The following is a 16759-nucleotide window of genomic DNA, read 5'->3' as shown; positions in this document are numbered from 1 at the left end:
TACAACGATCAAATACCCACCCCTCCACCTGTGCACATTCTTCACCACGAAAATCCCCAGTATTCCCCCCTACCCCATTCGAATTCTTCCCTGCCTCTATGGCAGACAATTTCCACAATACTCTCTACTTTGACTACATTCAATATTTTGACACCAGTCCCACCATTATTTGGAATTTTCCCACCACCACTCGAATCTGCCGAAAAGGCAATGGTAGACCATTTGCTTTGTATTGCTTGTTATGAATTGCATAAGATGTCTCGTGGCTGCACACTCCTAGAATTCTAAAATTTTAATAATTAGGTTCTGGAGAGATCTCTGCAGTGAGCTGCTCGGTTCTGAGATTCGTTTGTGTGTCTCTGGACCATGGCCATTGAGAAGCTTAATAAGTAGCCGGGGGTGGCATGTGGACATCATCTCAGGGTCCCATCAGGGTGGGGGGGGGGACCAGCTGCTCCCCTGTCCCGTGAGGCCTGGCATTTGATGTTACTGCTCTCCCATGTCTGGGCTTCTCACTGGGTTCTGGAAGGTGGCGGCCACCAGGATTCCTAGGGGGCAGGTGGCGGGACAGCACCTGCTCCCGTCTGGGTTAGCCCAGCAAAAGTGGCCTGTTGCACAGTCTGGAGGCATCTCCGCAGCGAGCTGCTCAGTTCCGAGAGTCATTTGTGAGTCTCTTTGAATGTAGTTTTATGCATTACAAATGTTTACGGTAATATTTTAGGTACGAGGAACAGCCAGGAAGAAATTAGGTCCAATTTCTGTCCCCAACTAGATTTACCAACTACTGCCCAGGCCAGTTTAACTAAAATGAGACTTTTCTTTTTTTCTTACTCATTTGAGGGAATCAGGGACAAAGAACAATGGCGATTAACCTGGAAATAAGGTCTGAGAGCCTGAGAGAAGGAGGCCTTGGGGAAGGTGTACATGTGGGAACCAGTAGTGGCATTGTAGAAGGACACAAGCCCAGCCTCATAGTCTAGCATAATCCCTACTACTTCAGGCTGGTTCGTCAGTGTAAAGGGAGTGGCATGAGAAGTTAGAGCTAAACCCGTCTTGTTATTTCTCAGTTTGATAATCCAGAATCCAGACGTAGGCTCCCGTGTGTTCCTTGGTACATTTTCCAGACAAACTCCTACACCCCATTCAGTTCCTTTTCGCACATCCACTTCAAAGTAATGTCTTCCTGAGGTGAAGTGCTCACGGCCCAGGATACAGGGTAAGACACGAAATCCTCCAGCAGTTTGAGGTCCCGGAAAATATGTAGAGAAAAATTTTCCAGCATTAGACACTCTTCTCTGATTATCTGACAGACGTAATTCTCGATGAGCAGTATCTGGATCCAGAGTCACATTGACTGGGAAAAAGAAAAGAAAAAGACCCCTTTCTTTTCAATTTTTTAACTTGGAGGTGATGTGCGTGTGTGTGTGTGTGTGTGTGTGTGTGTGTGTGTGTGTGTGTGTGTGTGAATGTAGGGTGCATGCCAGGCAATGCTCAGGGCATAGTACTGTCCCTGTGCTCAGAAATCACTCCTGGGGCTGTACTATATGGGGATTTGGTGGTGTGCCAGGCAGGCATCCTACCTATTGTAATATAGTTCCAGCTCAAATTAAAACTAGCTTTAATTTTTTAATTTTTGTTTGGGGGTCACAGCCAGCAATGTTCAGTGCTTACTCCTGGCTCTGCACTCAGGGATCACTCATATAGCTTGCTGGGGGGCGGGAGAGGGCATATGACAGGATGCTCTGCAGTTTACCCAACTATTGATAATAGGGTTTCAGACACTCAGTGTTCTAACTGCAAACTCACCACCATTGTCAGCATCCCTCCTGACATGTTTTGATACTTAAAGTCTTTTAAATAATAAAGGTAGCCTATATTCAAAGTCTAAGTTGCTTTCTTATTATTCATGAGTCATTTTGAGTCTCTAAAATAGCAATCTCTATGTATGTTACAGTGACTGTTGGGAAAGACTGAGTGAACTAAGAAATAATATTAAAATGTCTGATTGATGGGAAATATCTGAGAATGTAGAAATTTCTATCTTCTAGAACTAAGCAGAATTTACATGGTTTCTGTTGTTTCCAAAGCTCATTTTTCTCTATGAGAAATCATAGAATATTGAGGCAGAAGTAAAACTATTCCTTCTCCAACTAACAAATATGAAACATATATCAGAAGGGAAAAAAGACAACTAATATCATAGAATGTGATTAAAGACTTAGAATTTTATTAGGTCACAAATACATGCTAGTTCCATGGATTTTTAAGCATGAGTTCTAATTTCTTATATCATAGTATTCTATAGAAATTAGTAAAATGTGAAAGAACTAGGGTCAATATACATGAAAACTACCTTATCATAGTTGAATACAACAGGCAAACAGGGAATAAACATAAGTGGGATACTGAATGTGTAATAAAATTTTCAAAATTAAATGCATTTATTTATTTATTTATTTGTTTGTTTGTTTGTTTGTTTGTTTATTTATTTATTTTTGCTTTTTGGGTCACACCCAGCGATGCTCAGGGGTTACTCCTGGCTTTGCACTCAGGAATTACTCCTGGCGGTGCTTGGGGGACCATACGGGATGCCGGGGATCGAACCCGGGTTGGCCGCGTGCAAGGCAAACGCCCTACCCGCTGTGCTATCGCTCTGGCCCCCAAAATGTATTTATTAATGTTTTGTTTTTTTTGTTTCTGGGGGGCCACATCAGCAATGCTCAGAGGTTTCTCCTGGCTCTGCACTCAGGAATTAACTCCTGGTGGTGCTAAGGGGACTATATGGGATGCTGGGGAATCAAACTCTATGCTAGGTAAATGTCCTACTCCCTGTACTATTGCTCAGGCCCATAGAATGTTAACCATTTAGTAACTACTCAGAAAGAGTCAACCACTCACTGGAATACCAGTTAAGTAGTATAAGGAGTTGGACTGATTTCCCAGTAACTTCAATCCTCCCTGCAACTTCCTGTGCTGGATATTCTCAGTGTTCCTCAAATCCCTGCTGGTCTTTCCCCACTTTTCCCATCTGGCTCTCTCCCTGGAAGACTGACCACTGTGGACACATCACCCGGGCTCTCCCTATCTCTCTCTGCTTATTTCAACTAATAGGAAGCAGAGGAGAAGGCCCTGGGGCACAAAGCAACTGAGCAGCAGTGTGAAGGACACATGGCCCTCCCAGGTGACTGGCAGGCTCTGCATTCCTCTCCCCTGTCACACTCTTTCACCCCCACAGCGCCCTCTACCTGACACTTGAGGCCCAGGTCACTGATGGTATCTACCCATTCCTGCCTTCCTTGTTCTCTACCCTACTTCTCATCTTTATAAAGAATCCCTTGATTAAATCTCTCCAGCCACTTCTTATCATGAGTCTGACTCACAAATAAGTTATGTTTAAGTTGATATTACCAAAACTTGGGAAAAATCCAAAGTTTCAATGTGAAGAAAGTTAAAAAAAATATTGCCAAAGAGACACAATAGTGAGGAAGATGCTTGCCTGAAAGTGGGCTGTCTGTTAAGAGAGATGAAGTCATGAAATTTGCTTATAAATGGATAGACATGGAGAGTATCATGCTAAGTGAAATGAGTCAGAAAGAGAGGGACAGACATAGAAGGACTGTACTCATTTGTGGAGTATAGAATAACATCACATGAGGCTGACACCCAAGGACAGTAGATCCAAGGGCCAGGAGGATTGCCCCATAGCTGGAAGACTGATTCATGAGCAGAGGGGTGAAGGCAGATGGAATATAGAAGGGATCACTAAGAAAATGATGGCTGGAGAAACCAATCGGGATTGGGAGATGCATGCCGAAAGTAGATAATGGACCAAACATGATGACCTCCCAGTGTCTGTGTTGCAAGCCATAATGCCCCAAAATGGAGAGAGAATATGGGGAATATTGTCTGCCATGGAGGCAGAGGGAGGGTGGGAAAGGGGGGTATACCCAGGATATCATTGCTAGGGAATGTGTACTGGTGGAGGGATGTGTGTTTGATCATTAGGAGATTGTAACCCAAACATGAAAGCTTGTAACTATATCATGGCGATTCAATAAAATTTAAAAAAAAAAAAGCAAAAGAAAGTGGGCTGTCTCTGGTTCGATTCCCTGTGCCACATACGGTTCACTGAGCACTGCCAGAGAGATCTTTAAACACAAAGCCAGGAAGAAGCTAAAGGGACAGTCAGATGTCACTTCATAATTTATTTTTTAAAAACTCAAATGAGGCTCCGGCTGAGATTTGACCTGGGTGGCCATGCCTTTGCACAGCGGCTTGGCTGCGGAAAGAGCAGGATCCAGAGCCAGCTATATGACTTGGGGTTCCAGTGAGTGCTTGCAACCATGTATCCAGACTGTGAACTAAGCTTTTGCTCCATGCTACTCCAGGAAGGGAAATGATTCAATTTCCAACTTAAATCTCCCTGGACTTAATTACTAAAATACAGAAATTGTAAATTGTAAAAGATACTTTTTATCTCTTCATTCTCATCAGTGGAAAACTAATTATCAAATATTTCCTTGTTAATAGGGCTGTATTCTTGGGGGATAAATTCCAACAAGAATAGTGAGTTCTTTGTTGAAACTCCAACAACAATAGTGAGTTTTGTGTTGAAATATGGAATGTAATCAAGGTAAAGAGAAAAGGAAGTGAAATTTATATTTATCAGTTACTCGGGGGGGGGGGGTTGGAGAGTGAGGGGTGGGATGTATACCGGGGAATTTTTTTTTTTTTTGGTGGTGGAATATGGGCACTGGTGAAAGGGTGGGTGTTTGAGCATTGTATAACTAGACATAAGTCTGAGAACTTTGTAACTTTCCACATGGTGATTCAATAAAATAAATTAAAACAAAACCTCAAATGAATACATATAACTTTTTAAAAAAATGAATAAATTGTACCATACACTGCTCTCTTTGACCCTAAGACAATGAACTTAAAGACAAATCACTGAGAGATAAATTTAAACTATTATATATTCAGAAAGAGCAGAGTTTTCAATCATAACATGAACATTTGTAAAACTGAATAACAATAAAATCATACGTGTGAAAGTGCACACAGTGCTGAGGTAGAATTTTGGGGAGGGACTTCAAGCATGTGCTGGGGGCCCGGTCATCCAGGCCAACTGGACCAGCTGATCATGGCAAGACCCCAGGATGCCAGGCTGTCTTCCGTTCAGTGTTGGCACTACCGGGACATTCTGAACATGAGGCTTGCTCTCAGCCCAGTGAGCTGTCTCTCTTATCCTTGGATTAGTCCTCAATTTTTAAAAGTCTTTCTCTTTCCATAACTTTTTTTATAAGAGATTAGAGAAACATGGAAAACACTGTTTAAAGAGAGTTATAGAAAGAGAAATCAGCCTGGGATTAGTAAATGTGTTACTGGGTCAAGGTCCCAGTAACACATTCGCACATCACTTGCATTCCACTCCATAATAATCACCTACCTTTCTAGCATTACACTGAGAGTTAAGTAAAATATTAACAAGGGATTCGTAAATCAACATACCTTGATAGTGCTTTAACATTTTTCTGCTCCTAACGTAACGCTCAGAGACATTGCACACTGTATGCAACTTCAAAGAAACATCTTCTGGTTTTTCCAGATTGATAGCTGAGTTCCTAGAATAAGCAGAGACCAGAGATTCCTTCAGTGGCTCCTTCCATCCATGTCTCTATGCCCATGCCCCTCCCCTGCCCACACTGATGATATGGGACACTCACCTGCTCAAGGTTTCTTTTATATCCTGTAGAGAAACAAAAGCAAAGGTGAGTGTAGGAATATCTGAACTTCATGAAGAATGGCATGTGGGGAAGTTTTCTATAAATAATATTTCAGAGATGTAAGGTTAGGGACCAAAAGAGTGGGAATAGAAGAAAAGTTTCAGGCACAGTGTAAGTTCATTCCTGTGAAGCACCACTGAGGCCCTATCGATAGACACTGAATGGATTTCAAGTAGGATGATTTCCACCTAAGTCCCTTGGTGATGCACATTACTGCCTCTTTATCAACCTCTCAGTCACCTGTCTTCCTTACAGGAAGCTGTGGGGAACACTGATGTCTGAAAATGCTTCAACCTATGGCATTTGACAAAGGGATCTAAAGAATGCCCAGGGTACCGTTTGCTTTCAATGATGTGATTTCTTTAGATTGAGTCCATATTGGACACTGGTTATCATAAAGGGTCAGAGTTGTGAATCCATGCAGAATCTATGTGGCTGAGATGCTTAAGTGTTGATAACAAAGGTACTACATAATGGTGGAACAGTCATAATATAATCGTAAACTATGATATAAACTCCAGTTCTGTTATAGAACTAATGAAACCTCCAGGCAACAGATAAGACAAGATGGAGGAGAAAGGTGTCCTGTGAATCAGAAAAATGCAAAATTTAATAAAACACACACTTGACAAAAAGATTGTATGTGTGATTCACAGTGAAAGTGCATAGCAGCAACCAGTAAATGGTCTGGGCATGTTTTTGTGTGAGAAACTTCAGAACAGTAATGAACTACAGAGATGAGGCCCAAGGATGGGAGAGGGTGAAACTGACTTACCAGTCAGGGCCAGGAGGAACAAAACAGTGGGTAGAACATTCTCCCACATGTTTATGCATCAATTTCATCGCAAAGCAGAGAGGAGAGATGGATCTGAGCATGACAGGGCTCAGGCCAATATCTGTAGTGGAGCGTACAGCTGCGGCCCAGGCAGATGGGGCACCACCAACATTCTGGGCTGAGTGTTACACAGACAGCTCAGCTGCCTGTGTACTGTGACTACACAAAACAACAAAGACTATATTCTCGGTCCTCCCATCTCCCCACCTACACCCTCAGTACAGTTGAATCAAGGATTCAGTCAGACTCAGAGCTGGTTTTACCCAAGAAATAAGGAAGCCTGACCCAGGTGTGCACAAGTACCTAAACTCAGTGCTTGAAGTAACAGTGTCAGGGTGAGGCCCTAGATGTGTGAAGGGCAAGAGGCATTGCCTCTGACTACAGTCTTGGCAGAGGCTGGTTGCAACACAAGCTTCGCCTCACAAGTTCCTGTGGAAATGTTGGATGTAAGTCAATCTTAGACTCGCTATTCTAGACAGCAAAACATCAGAACCTCACCCTAAATCTCACAGTATGGACACACAAATTAAGAAGATTGAGAGCCCACCCAAATCACTGGGTGAAGACAAAAGCCCGGAAAATTCCCAAGTAGAATTTTTTTGCTCATTTACTCTGTGTTGAAAATTGTAAACAGCGACAATTTTCTCAAAGGAACAATTGTAAGCTTCAATGAATTAAGGGAAACAAAAGCAAATATCTCCAATAAAGCAAGATAAACTATTAAGCAGGGTGGAAAGTATATTGAAATAAGTGAACTTAAAAGTTTATTAGAAGGTTCCAGCAGATGAGTAACAGACAGCAAGGAACAAATCAATGTGCAGGAAAATTAGATACAGGAACCCATCAGTAAAGTAGAAATGAAACAAAGAATAAGTAGTTTGAAAGGGATATCAGAGAATTGTGGGATAATTTTAACAGGAATAAAAAATTTAATGAGTCCTTGATGGGATTGGAGGGATAATACATGTGCTTGCCTTGCACACCACCACTTGGGGTAGATCTTGGCACCCCATTTGGTCCCCTGAGTTCTCCAGGAATGATCCCTGAGTGCTGAGTCAGGATAAACCCTGTGTACTTCCAGATGTGGCCCCCAAACAAAAAAGGAGACCTTGAGGAAAAGAAAGGTGAGGATTAGAAATATAAGAAATTATAGCAATGCTTGCTCAGCAAGCCTCTGTTTTCCTTTGAACACATTTACTCTCTTGCTATCTCTCACATCTTTCTAGTAAGTTTCAACAAAAACTACCTTGATTCACTGAAAAGAAGAAAGAAGAAAAGAAATTATAGCTGAGAATTTTGCTCTTCTGAGGACTGACCCCCATGTCCAAATCCAATATACAACGGGGGAAATTTGTGAGAAATAAAGGCGTCTTTTCTAATACACACAGTGCTTTCTTGCTTTGAAGTTAAAATGGCATATGGACGCACAATTCTAGAGGACATCCCCCAAATGAAGAACTGAAGTTCCATAAAATCTAGACTTTCCAGTTCAGGCGATCATTCAAAGAGCATAACTGTAGGATAACATTGGGTTTGTCCTTTTAGCCTTGCCTCAGGGAACTTTGGTTACCTTAAAGCAATATCCTTTCTGTGTGGACACATGAAGACAGTTAATATTATGCTTTGTAACTTGGGAGTTGATTGACTCCAATAATATTTAATCCTGGGCATCTGTTTTCTCGATTCAGTTGCCCTTAGTTCCTAACACCCCAAAAGCAGGGTCCCGATGAAGGATGAAATGGTCCCAGGGCAAGCTGTGAGCTACCCTGGCATCAAAATAGGCCAGCCAAAGACAGAAGAAGAGAAAGCAAGAAGACAGAGGCAAGACAGAAGCAAGGAGAAGACACCGAAGTGGGGAGAAGACACAGGAGAAGAAATAGCAGAGAAGACAGAAGTGAGAGAGAAGACATAGAAGCAGAGACAGAGTGAGGTCAGAAGAGACCAGAGGAGAGATTACAGAGACAGACAGAGATAGAGAGACAGACAGAAGAGAGCACAGTGGTACACACAGAAGAAGAGCACAAGGAGGAGCCATCCTGATTCAGTTCATACAGAGCAGCTAGAGAGCAACAAACACGAGTGGAAAGAGAGAGAGAGAGAGAGAGAGAGAGAGAGAGAGAGGGCCATCCTGGGAGCCCTCGAAAGAAACAACAACAAAAACACACATCACTCCCTCCCCCGCATGCGTGCTTTTGTATTTTTTACACATAAGTATATTAATTTAAAATATATTTGCTTTTTTGTGTTTTTTTATGATGTCAATCACAATGGCCAAGATCTAGAATCATCCCAAATACCCAAGAACATATAGTGAATCAAGAACTGTTTTACACATACAATAAGAAAAGGTGAAATTCAACATTCATGCATATCAGCTGGAACTCCAGGTGTCACACTGAACAAGGTGAGGTAAAGGGAGAAGGCGTCTGAACCAAGGAAGTAGGCCTTGTTAACCCTCCATATTGCTCACCATTCTGCTCTACTAGCATGGGAATAAGACATCTCCTCTGCTTCTTCCAAGTGCCCAGACTCACCTGCATAAAATTCTGTGCTGAGCCCTGACATTTCTTGTCCAGTTCTAGAATGCAGTTTCTGAGTTCCTGTAGTTTGTTGTCCAGATGAGCTACATTTTCCTGCAATCTGTTCAGCTTCTTCTCTTTTTCTTCTTTCAGTTGACACATATAAAACTCCTCCTCCTCATGCAGGAATGTGTGAAGATTCCTAAATTCAGAATGGATTCTTTCTTCCTCACGTTTTATTTTCTCCTATATGGAAGAAAAGTACTCAGAAATAGAATACTAACCAAGTATTCATTAGTGGGTACATTCGTACACAATATGAGTCACACAGAAGCAAGTGAAATATATTACGTAGTAATAAGAAAGGAACATTTGGTGCAATGTGCAACATGGGTGAATTTTCTAGGCAGTGAGCAAAGCAAAGTAATTCAGAAACAGAGGGTCAATATTATAGAACTCTACTTACATGAGGCAAGTTATATTCATAGAGACAGTGAATACCAGAAAATAGGAGAAAAACACTTGAAGAATAGGAAGAGAGTTTGATGATGAGTGAGTTTTACAAGTAAATAGATGCAATGGCTGCACAAGCATATGTACAAACTTTACTTCCACAGAGCTGTCCACTCAAAAGGATAAGAAGAGTGACCTTTATGTTATGCTCATACACACACACAGAGTTCCTCAGTTAGTGTGTTGTAGCCTAAAGAGTTCTCCATATTTCGTAGACCAGAGTTATGCCCAGGTGGCAGATAGTCAAAGGTAGAAGAGGTCCTCACCATTATATACAGTTTTCTGGATAAATTTCTTCTGCTTCACCAAGAAGGTGGTGTAAGGAATATGAATAAAGTGCAAAATAGAGCTTGGCCAAGGTAAATAGAATGAGTTAAAATAATAAACATGATCTTTTATTTTGATATGAAGATGTATTGCTGTGTTTCAGATAAACTTTCTGTTCAAGAAAATTCTTGTTTCTTCTTAAATCTTATTGAAGTTTGTAACTGAGATATCACAACTGAGAGATCATATTGGATATTTGTACACAAAGAATAAGGATTGAGGCTTAAGACGCCATGAAAGAGGCAAAAATGACTTACTGATCTGTGTGATAATATTTTAGTCTAACACACTGTGTCAATATATAAATAAAAATTATGTTTCCATTTATAGGGAGTCTGGTTAATTACTATACTAAGGACCCAAGTTCTGTAATTGTCTTCTGTATGTTTTTGTGGGAATTCTAGTACTCCATATGAAGAGGGTCATTAAGTTGAGCTCAATGCATCTCACCGGAATGAATCTCTCTCTAAGTGTCCAGAAATAGTTGGTTTCTTTAGTTGAAAAACCTCAGTGTCAGATACTGCACTGTGGAAAATGCACCTAAATGGTGCAGTTGAGATTTCAAAACAGGTATGTACTTTCAAAGTTGGAGAATTTGAATCTCATCAAGGATCTTTCCAGGTCAGCTGTAATATTTCTACTTCTCCAACTCAGACATTGGGAATCCTAAATAATTTCTATTACAAGGTTGAAGTATTTGCAGTAAAAATATAATAGATGAATATAACTAAAGGAGTAAAGGAACTGGTGCTTTCTACATTACTTTTAATAATCTGGAGCATTTATTGAATAATAAACCCTCACAGTGCTTTCATCAAGCAATACCTGCTACTAGACAAGGTGATGGCATATAGTTTGAACACAAGAAGCTTTAAACTCTCACCTCCCAACTACTTATTTTCTGAGTTGTGTATAGCTTCAGCTGCATATAATTGAATTTTGTTTCTTTCAGTTTTGAGACTACTTTCTGGAGCTGTACCTGTGGAAAAATTGGGTGTTAGTTTATTCAATAGGATAACTCTTCACAACATCCAACAGAAATCACAGGCTTTCAGGCAATTAGAATAATGTTGAGAATTTGGTGAGCTCTCACACGCTGAGAGAAAGAGTAATAAGTCCAGTAACACAGTTGATCTCCGTGGCAGTTTGCAAAACTAGTAAGAGGCTTAACACAATTTCTGTGTTGAGAAAACAGTTCTTCTTACAGTGTTCAGAAACTTGTTCAAGAGGATAGCATATTCCTCAATTCCACATAGGACTAAGGAATGAGGCAGCAGGACAGTGACCACTCTGTTATTCCACCAAAGTTCAGGTGCCTTCATACATGGCTTTGCATGTATGTTAATCTAAACCTCTCAGTGAAGTTCCTGCACCGGCATTCATTTCTAAATAGTTAACCACCCATCTAGGTCTTTATTTACTATTAACCCACTCTATCCTTGTGGGAATAATATTAATCTTAGAAATTGGTGGCTGTGTTTTATTTTTAGACTGAATGGTCTTGCATGTCAACATTTGTCCTCAGTAAACTAACAAAAATATTCAGCTCCTACTACTTTTTTGAGGCATGATTAACACCCTCAACTGTGATCCAGGTTGAAGGTCTAAATTCTACTCTTGTGTCTTTGCCTATCTTTCCCTCCACTCAAACTATGTCTTGGGCATAGTGCCAAGGAAACTTTCTTATCTGTGCCCTTGTCATCAGTCTTGAGTATAGGAGTCCCTATCTTTTCTCCTCACTTTGAGGACTTTTTCACCAACAAAGGATACCAGGCAGATGTCAATTGTTTGTTGTTTTGGCTCTTGGAGTCACACCAGGTGATGCTCCAGGGCTACTCCTAGTTCTTCGATCAGGAATAAATCCTGGCAGTATATCAGGAACCATATGACATGTGGGGATCAAATCCCAGTTTGATAGGTGCAAGAATAGTGCTGTATAGACTGTATTATGGCTCCAGCCCCTTCAGCATTTTCCAATCAGGGTGATCCTCTACCTGACTGTTCTAAATGATCCTGGTAGATAGTAGTAATTGAATATAATTGGGTTGGCGGCTTCTCTCTGTTTAGTCCCTTACTGAAGGTAGTTTTCCAAGGGCAGTACTACATCCTTTCTTTTTAAAAAGAGATGGCAGTTCTAACAAGTTTGTTTGGAAGGCCAGAAGTGAGGCAATTTCCATTGTAAGTGACTGAACCTGGTTTGATCCTCAGTCTGCATACGGTGCATCAGTACCGTCAGGAGTGAGGCCTACGCACAGAGCCAGGAGCAAGCCTGAATATTTTAGGTGCAGGTCAAAAAGGGAAGTAAAATTTTCATTCCAAGAAAAATTCCATGATGAGAAGTTTCACCGGTGAGGTTTAGAAAAGATTCAATTATATCCCATACTGTCTGAAATTCTACCAATACAGGCAAGGAAATAATGACTTACATGCACAATCTCTGAGTGCAATACCACCTAATACCAAAGTGAGACAAAGAGTAACCTAAAGATTATATTATAGACTGATATTATTATACATGTACCTAAAATACTCAACAATACCCTACCAAAACCAATTCAATACAGTACACTGTTTTTTTCTTTGTTTGTTTTTGTTTTTGTTTTTTGCTTTTTGGGTCACACCCGGCGATTCACAGGGGTTATTCCTGGCTCTGTCCTCAGGAATTAACCCCTGGCGGTGCTCAGGGGACCATATGGGATGCTGGGACTCGAACCCAGGTCGGCCGCGTGCAAGGCAAGCGCCCTACCCGCTGTGCTATTGCTCCAGCCCCAATACAGCACACTGTTAGCATCAGATATCATAACTTGTCAGTCTGATTTTAGATTCCAAGGATTGTTCAATATGTGAAAGTGAAGAAACATACTATATCCCAGCAACCAAAAGATAACCATACAGCATACTTTTTCAGTAGATAGTTATAAAAAATAAAATGACAAGGCTCAATATACTTTTATGAAAATAATGCTCAATTAAACAAGAATAGAAAAATTACTAGAGACCTCTCTTGAACTTCTATTGGCATTGCCACCATTCCAGGTGAGTCCAATCTCCTGCTTATATCCTTGGGCCTACTATGCAAAGGGAGGCAGAACCTTCCCTTCTACCTGGGTCCCAGTGGCCTCCACACCCACCAAGTTCACTTAGTGAAAACAATATCACTGAAGGCACAAACAACACCAACCAGCTCAGGAAATCCTCAGACAGTGACTTTATTGACACATGATGAAGATGCTTAATGAGCTAAAGAAATGATAGCAAATACAATCAGCAAAGCCCAGAAAGACTTGAAGTGAGAAGACTGGGGGCTGGAGCGATAGCACAGCGGGTAGGGCATTTGCCTTGCAAGAGGTCGACTCGGGTTCAATTCCCAGCATCCCATATGGTCCCCCAGCACCTCCAGGAATAATTCCTGAGTGTAGAGCCAGGAGTAAGCCCTGTGCATCGCTGAATATGACCCCAAAAGCAAAAAAAAAAAAAAAAAAAGACTTGAAGGGAGAAGATTACTGCAATCAGAAGAGACGACAGATATAAAGAGGATGGTAATTAAATATACATATTTAATAAATGTATGAACAGCAGAATAGCTACAGCTAGTAAAACATAAAGTGGCTCTGAGATCAGAAGGAGGAAACTGCTAGGTTGAAAATAGTAGAAAAGAAATGAACCATACCAGGGAAGTATAGGGTGAGTTCAAGAAGAGCAATAGAAGAATCACCAGTGTTCCCGAGGAATAAGAAAGCAAATTTCATGAAAAAACAAAGAGTTAAACAGATAATTTATTGGAATTTCCTGAAGTTGAGGAATATTGGCACTGAGATCCCAAGTTGTGAAGTTTCCAGTAAAAATAGACTCAACTAGGAAAACTGCAAGGCAAATTATACTCAAAAGGATGAAATCCAAATATAGAGATATAATATTGAAATCAGCAAGATCAAAACAGAAACTTCCATACATAGGAAAGCCCATATTATGTTCAACAGAGTTTTCAAATGTGACGAAGAAACAGAAGAGAATGGATATATACAGCACAAAAACTCAATGAAATGAAAACTTCCCCAGGAGTACTCTATCCACTAGATTATCATCCAGATAGAAGGAACCATAGAGAGCTTCATAGACAGGCAAGAGCTTAGGGAATTATGACCTTGAAACCAGTTTTGAGAGAAGTTTTAAAAGAATTCTTTAGGGGTTGGAGGAATTAGAGCAGGTAGGGGCTCAACTGATTTTGATATCTGGCATCCCATAGGGTCCCCTGAGAACTGCCAGGAGAAATTCTGAATGCAGAACCTGAAGTAATCCCTGAGAATCAACAGCTATTGTCCCAAACTCAAATATTTCAAAAAGATAAAAGCAAGGAGCAAACATATGAAAGGAGTTTAGAGACTTGCCAATGATCTATTAATGCACTGATCTAAGAAATAAGAGAAGTCAAATACACAAAAAATGCAAAGGTGTTTCTATATATCTGTCAGAAAAATTAACATTGAGTAAGTGGACATCTTGCTCAAAGTAATTGAAAGATATTACGCAATCTTTATTAAAATTCCAATATCATTTTTCAAAGATAGAAAATAGCAATTGAAATTTTTAGTACTCACAAAAGATCCTGAAGGCCATGCCCATGTGTGCATGTGTGCACACATACATACATACAGAAATTGAATAAAATAAAAAACCCAGAAAAAAGACCATACATATCTGGTTACTTGTAATAAAGGATAATACGGGCATATATAATGTAGAAAGGAAAGTCTCTTTGACACATACTCCTGGGGAAACTGGCACGATCGGGTGCCAGAGTGGTATGGCCATAAACAATGCTGGGGAAACTGGTACCATTTACAAAACATGAAATTTACAAGACACCATTTACAAAAATGTGAAATGACTGTTCCTTACACCATACACAAAGAAAGTACATGAAAAAAATTGCAGCATGGTTTCAGCAATAATTTTGAAGAGTTGACTCAGTAGCCATGGAAACAAAGATAAATAAGCAAAAATTATGTAAGAGTATATAGAAATAAAAAGTAAGTTTTACAAGGTAGAGAAAATATCAGTAAAACAAAAAGTTATCATATGTAGAGGGGAAACTATTCATATCTTATATATCTAAAAAGAAGTTAATAACCAAGGTTTGCAAAAATATCATAAACCCCCAAAATACCAGAAGTGAATACACATTTCTCTCTCTTTCTCTCCTCTCTCTCTCTCTCTCTCTCGCTCTATCTCTCTCTTTTTACAGAGGGAACTCGTAAGTACTCAGGACTTGCTTTCAATTGGCTCTGTGCTCAGGAATCACTTCTGGTGGTACTTGGGCAACCATATAAGGTGTCTGGCATTTGAAGCAGAATTAGAAAGGTAAAATCCTTTCTTTCTGTACTCTCTCTCTGGTCCCAAAATACAGATTACTCTCAAAAAACATAGACTGTCAAAGGGCATAAAAAAATACTCATTATCCCTTATTTTGTGACTGAAAAATGCAACTCATCTACAATGAGAAACCACTCAATGATATGAGAACAGCTTATATCACATACACTAGGAACAACAAAATTGATGATTTTCGGTAGAACATGAGGCATTCATGCATTATTTTGGTCAGAGTAAAAACTGATTCGGTCCTATGAAAATCATTATGAAGGGTCTCAAAATAATTAATTGGCCAACTAAGATCTATGCTTACAATATGATCTAGAATTAAGTCTATATATCTATCCAGAGAATACAAAGCCCTAACTTGAAGTATAAAGCCACACCAATTCAATATATTGCTATTTAAAATACCAGGATGAGAAAAAAAAACAAAAGTACCCAATGATCAAATAGCTCATAAGGAAGATATGGTATATTCACAAAATAAGATCCTACTCAGCTATAAAGATAAAAAGTTAAAAGATAAAATATTCCCATTTGTGACAATTTGGATGGAGTGGAGGTGTAATTATACATATAATAATTCAGAAGAGAAACACACACCCAGATGATGTCACTCATAAATTCAGTCTAAAAAAACTGAGTAAGGGAAAGGACACACCATATATGGAGTCGGACCAAGGGGGAAACCTTGAGGAGCTAGAGGGGGCGTTGATCAGTGGATGGAGGCAGATGGATTCAGCATTTTTAAGTGAGGATGCTGTGACAACTCACCTTTGCAGCGAGCAACAGAGCACATCTGAAGCATAGACTACAATGAAAATAATTTTTGTCAAATAAATAAGTAAAACAGCCTTCAGAGCAACTGTAGATGAGTTTTTTTTGGAGGCTTTCTGGCCCCCACACTCACCCTGTAACCTTGGCATACATCTTCAACAAGAACAGTGACATGTCCTTTGTGCTCTGGTGTCCGCTCACAGCGCCAGCAGATGAGCTGACCATCATCTTCACAGAACAGGTGGAGCTGCTCTCCATGTTTCTCACACAAACTTTGGTGGTCTGTCTCCTTGATGGTTTCAATGATATTTCCCAGCTGCTTGTTGGGCCGAAGATGATCACTTGTAAAAGGTTTCCTACACTGAGGACAGTGAAATGTCCCCACAGATGATGTCTCAGAGCTTTGGCTCTCAGTAAAGCAAACTATGCACATGCGGCAGTAGCTGTGCCCACAGTTGATGGTCACAGGATCAGTCATGAGCTCCAGGCAGATGGGGCAGGTAGCTTCCTCCCTCAACTTCTTGGTAACTATAACTGAGGCCATGGCTTTTCTGGAAATGCTGCAATATTGGATCAAGTGGCAGAGATAAAGGAATCAGAATTTTCCAGTGTATCAGAAATACACT

General features: G+C 40.3%; 1 protein-coding gene across 1 annotated transcript; it reads right to left on the bottom strand.

Moving 5' to 3' along the window:
• Positions 1-827: 827 nt before the first annotated feature.
• LOC129402538 (E3 ubiquitin-protein ligase TRIM38-like) lies at positions 828-16677 on the bottom strand. Its single transcript, XM_055129485.1, has 6 exons — positions 16267-16677; positions 10864-10959; positions 9156-9386; positions 5727-5749; positions 5512-5624; positions 828-1354 (listed from the first exon to the last, which is right to left on the bottom strand). The coding sequence occupies exons 1-6, from the start codon at positions 16675-16677 to the stop codon at positions 828-830; spliced, it is 1401 nt and encodes a 466-aa protein (XP_054985460.1).
• Between the last annotated feature and the right edge of the window lie 82 nt (positions 16678-16759).

This window comes from Sorex araneus, chromosome 2 (genome assembly GCF_027595985.1).
Source record: "Sorex araneus isolate mSorAra2 chromosome 2, mSorAra2.pri, whole genome shotgun sequence".
Taxonomy (NCBI): Eukaryota; Metazoa; Chordata; class Mammalia; order Eulipotyphla; family Soricidae; genus Sorex; species Sorex araneus.
Note: the sequence above shows the minus strand (reverse complement) of the source record. Positions and strands in the feature narration are given on the sequence as shown.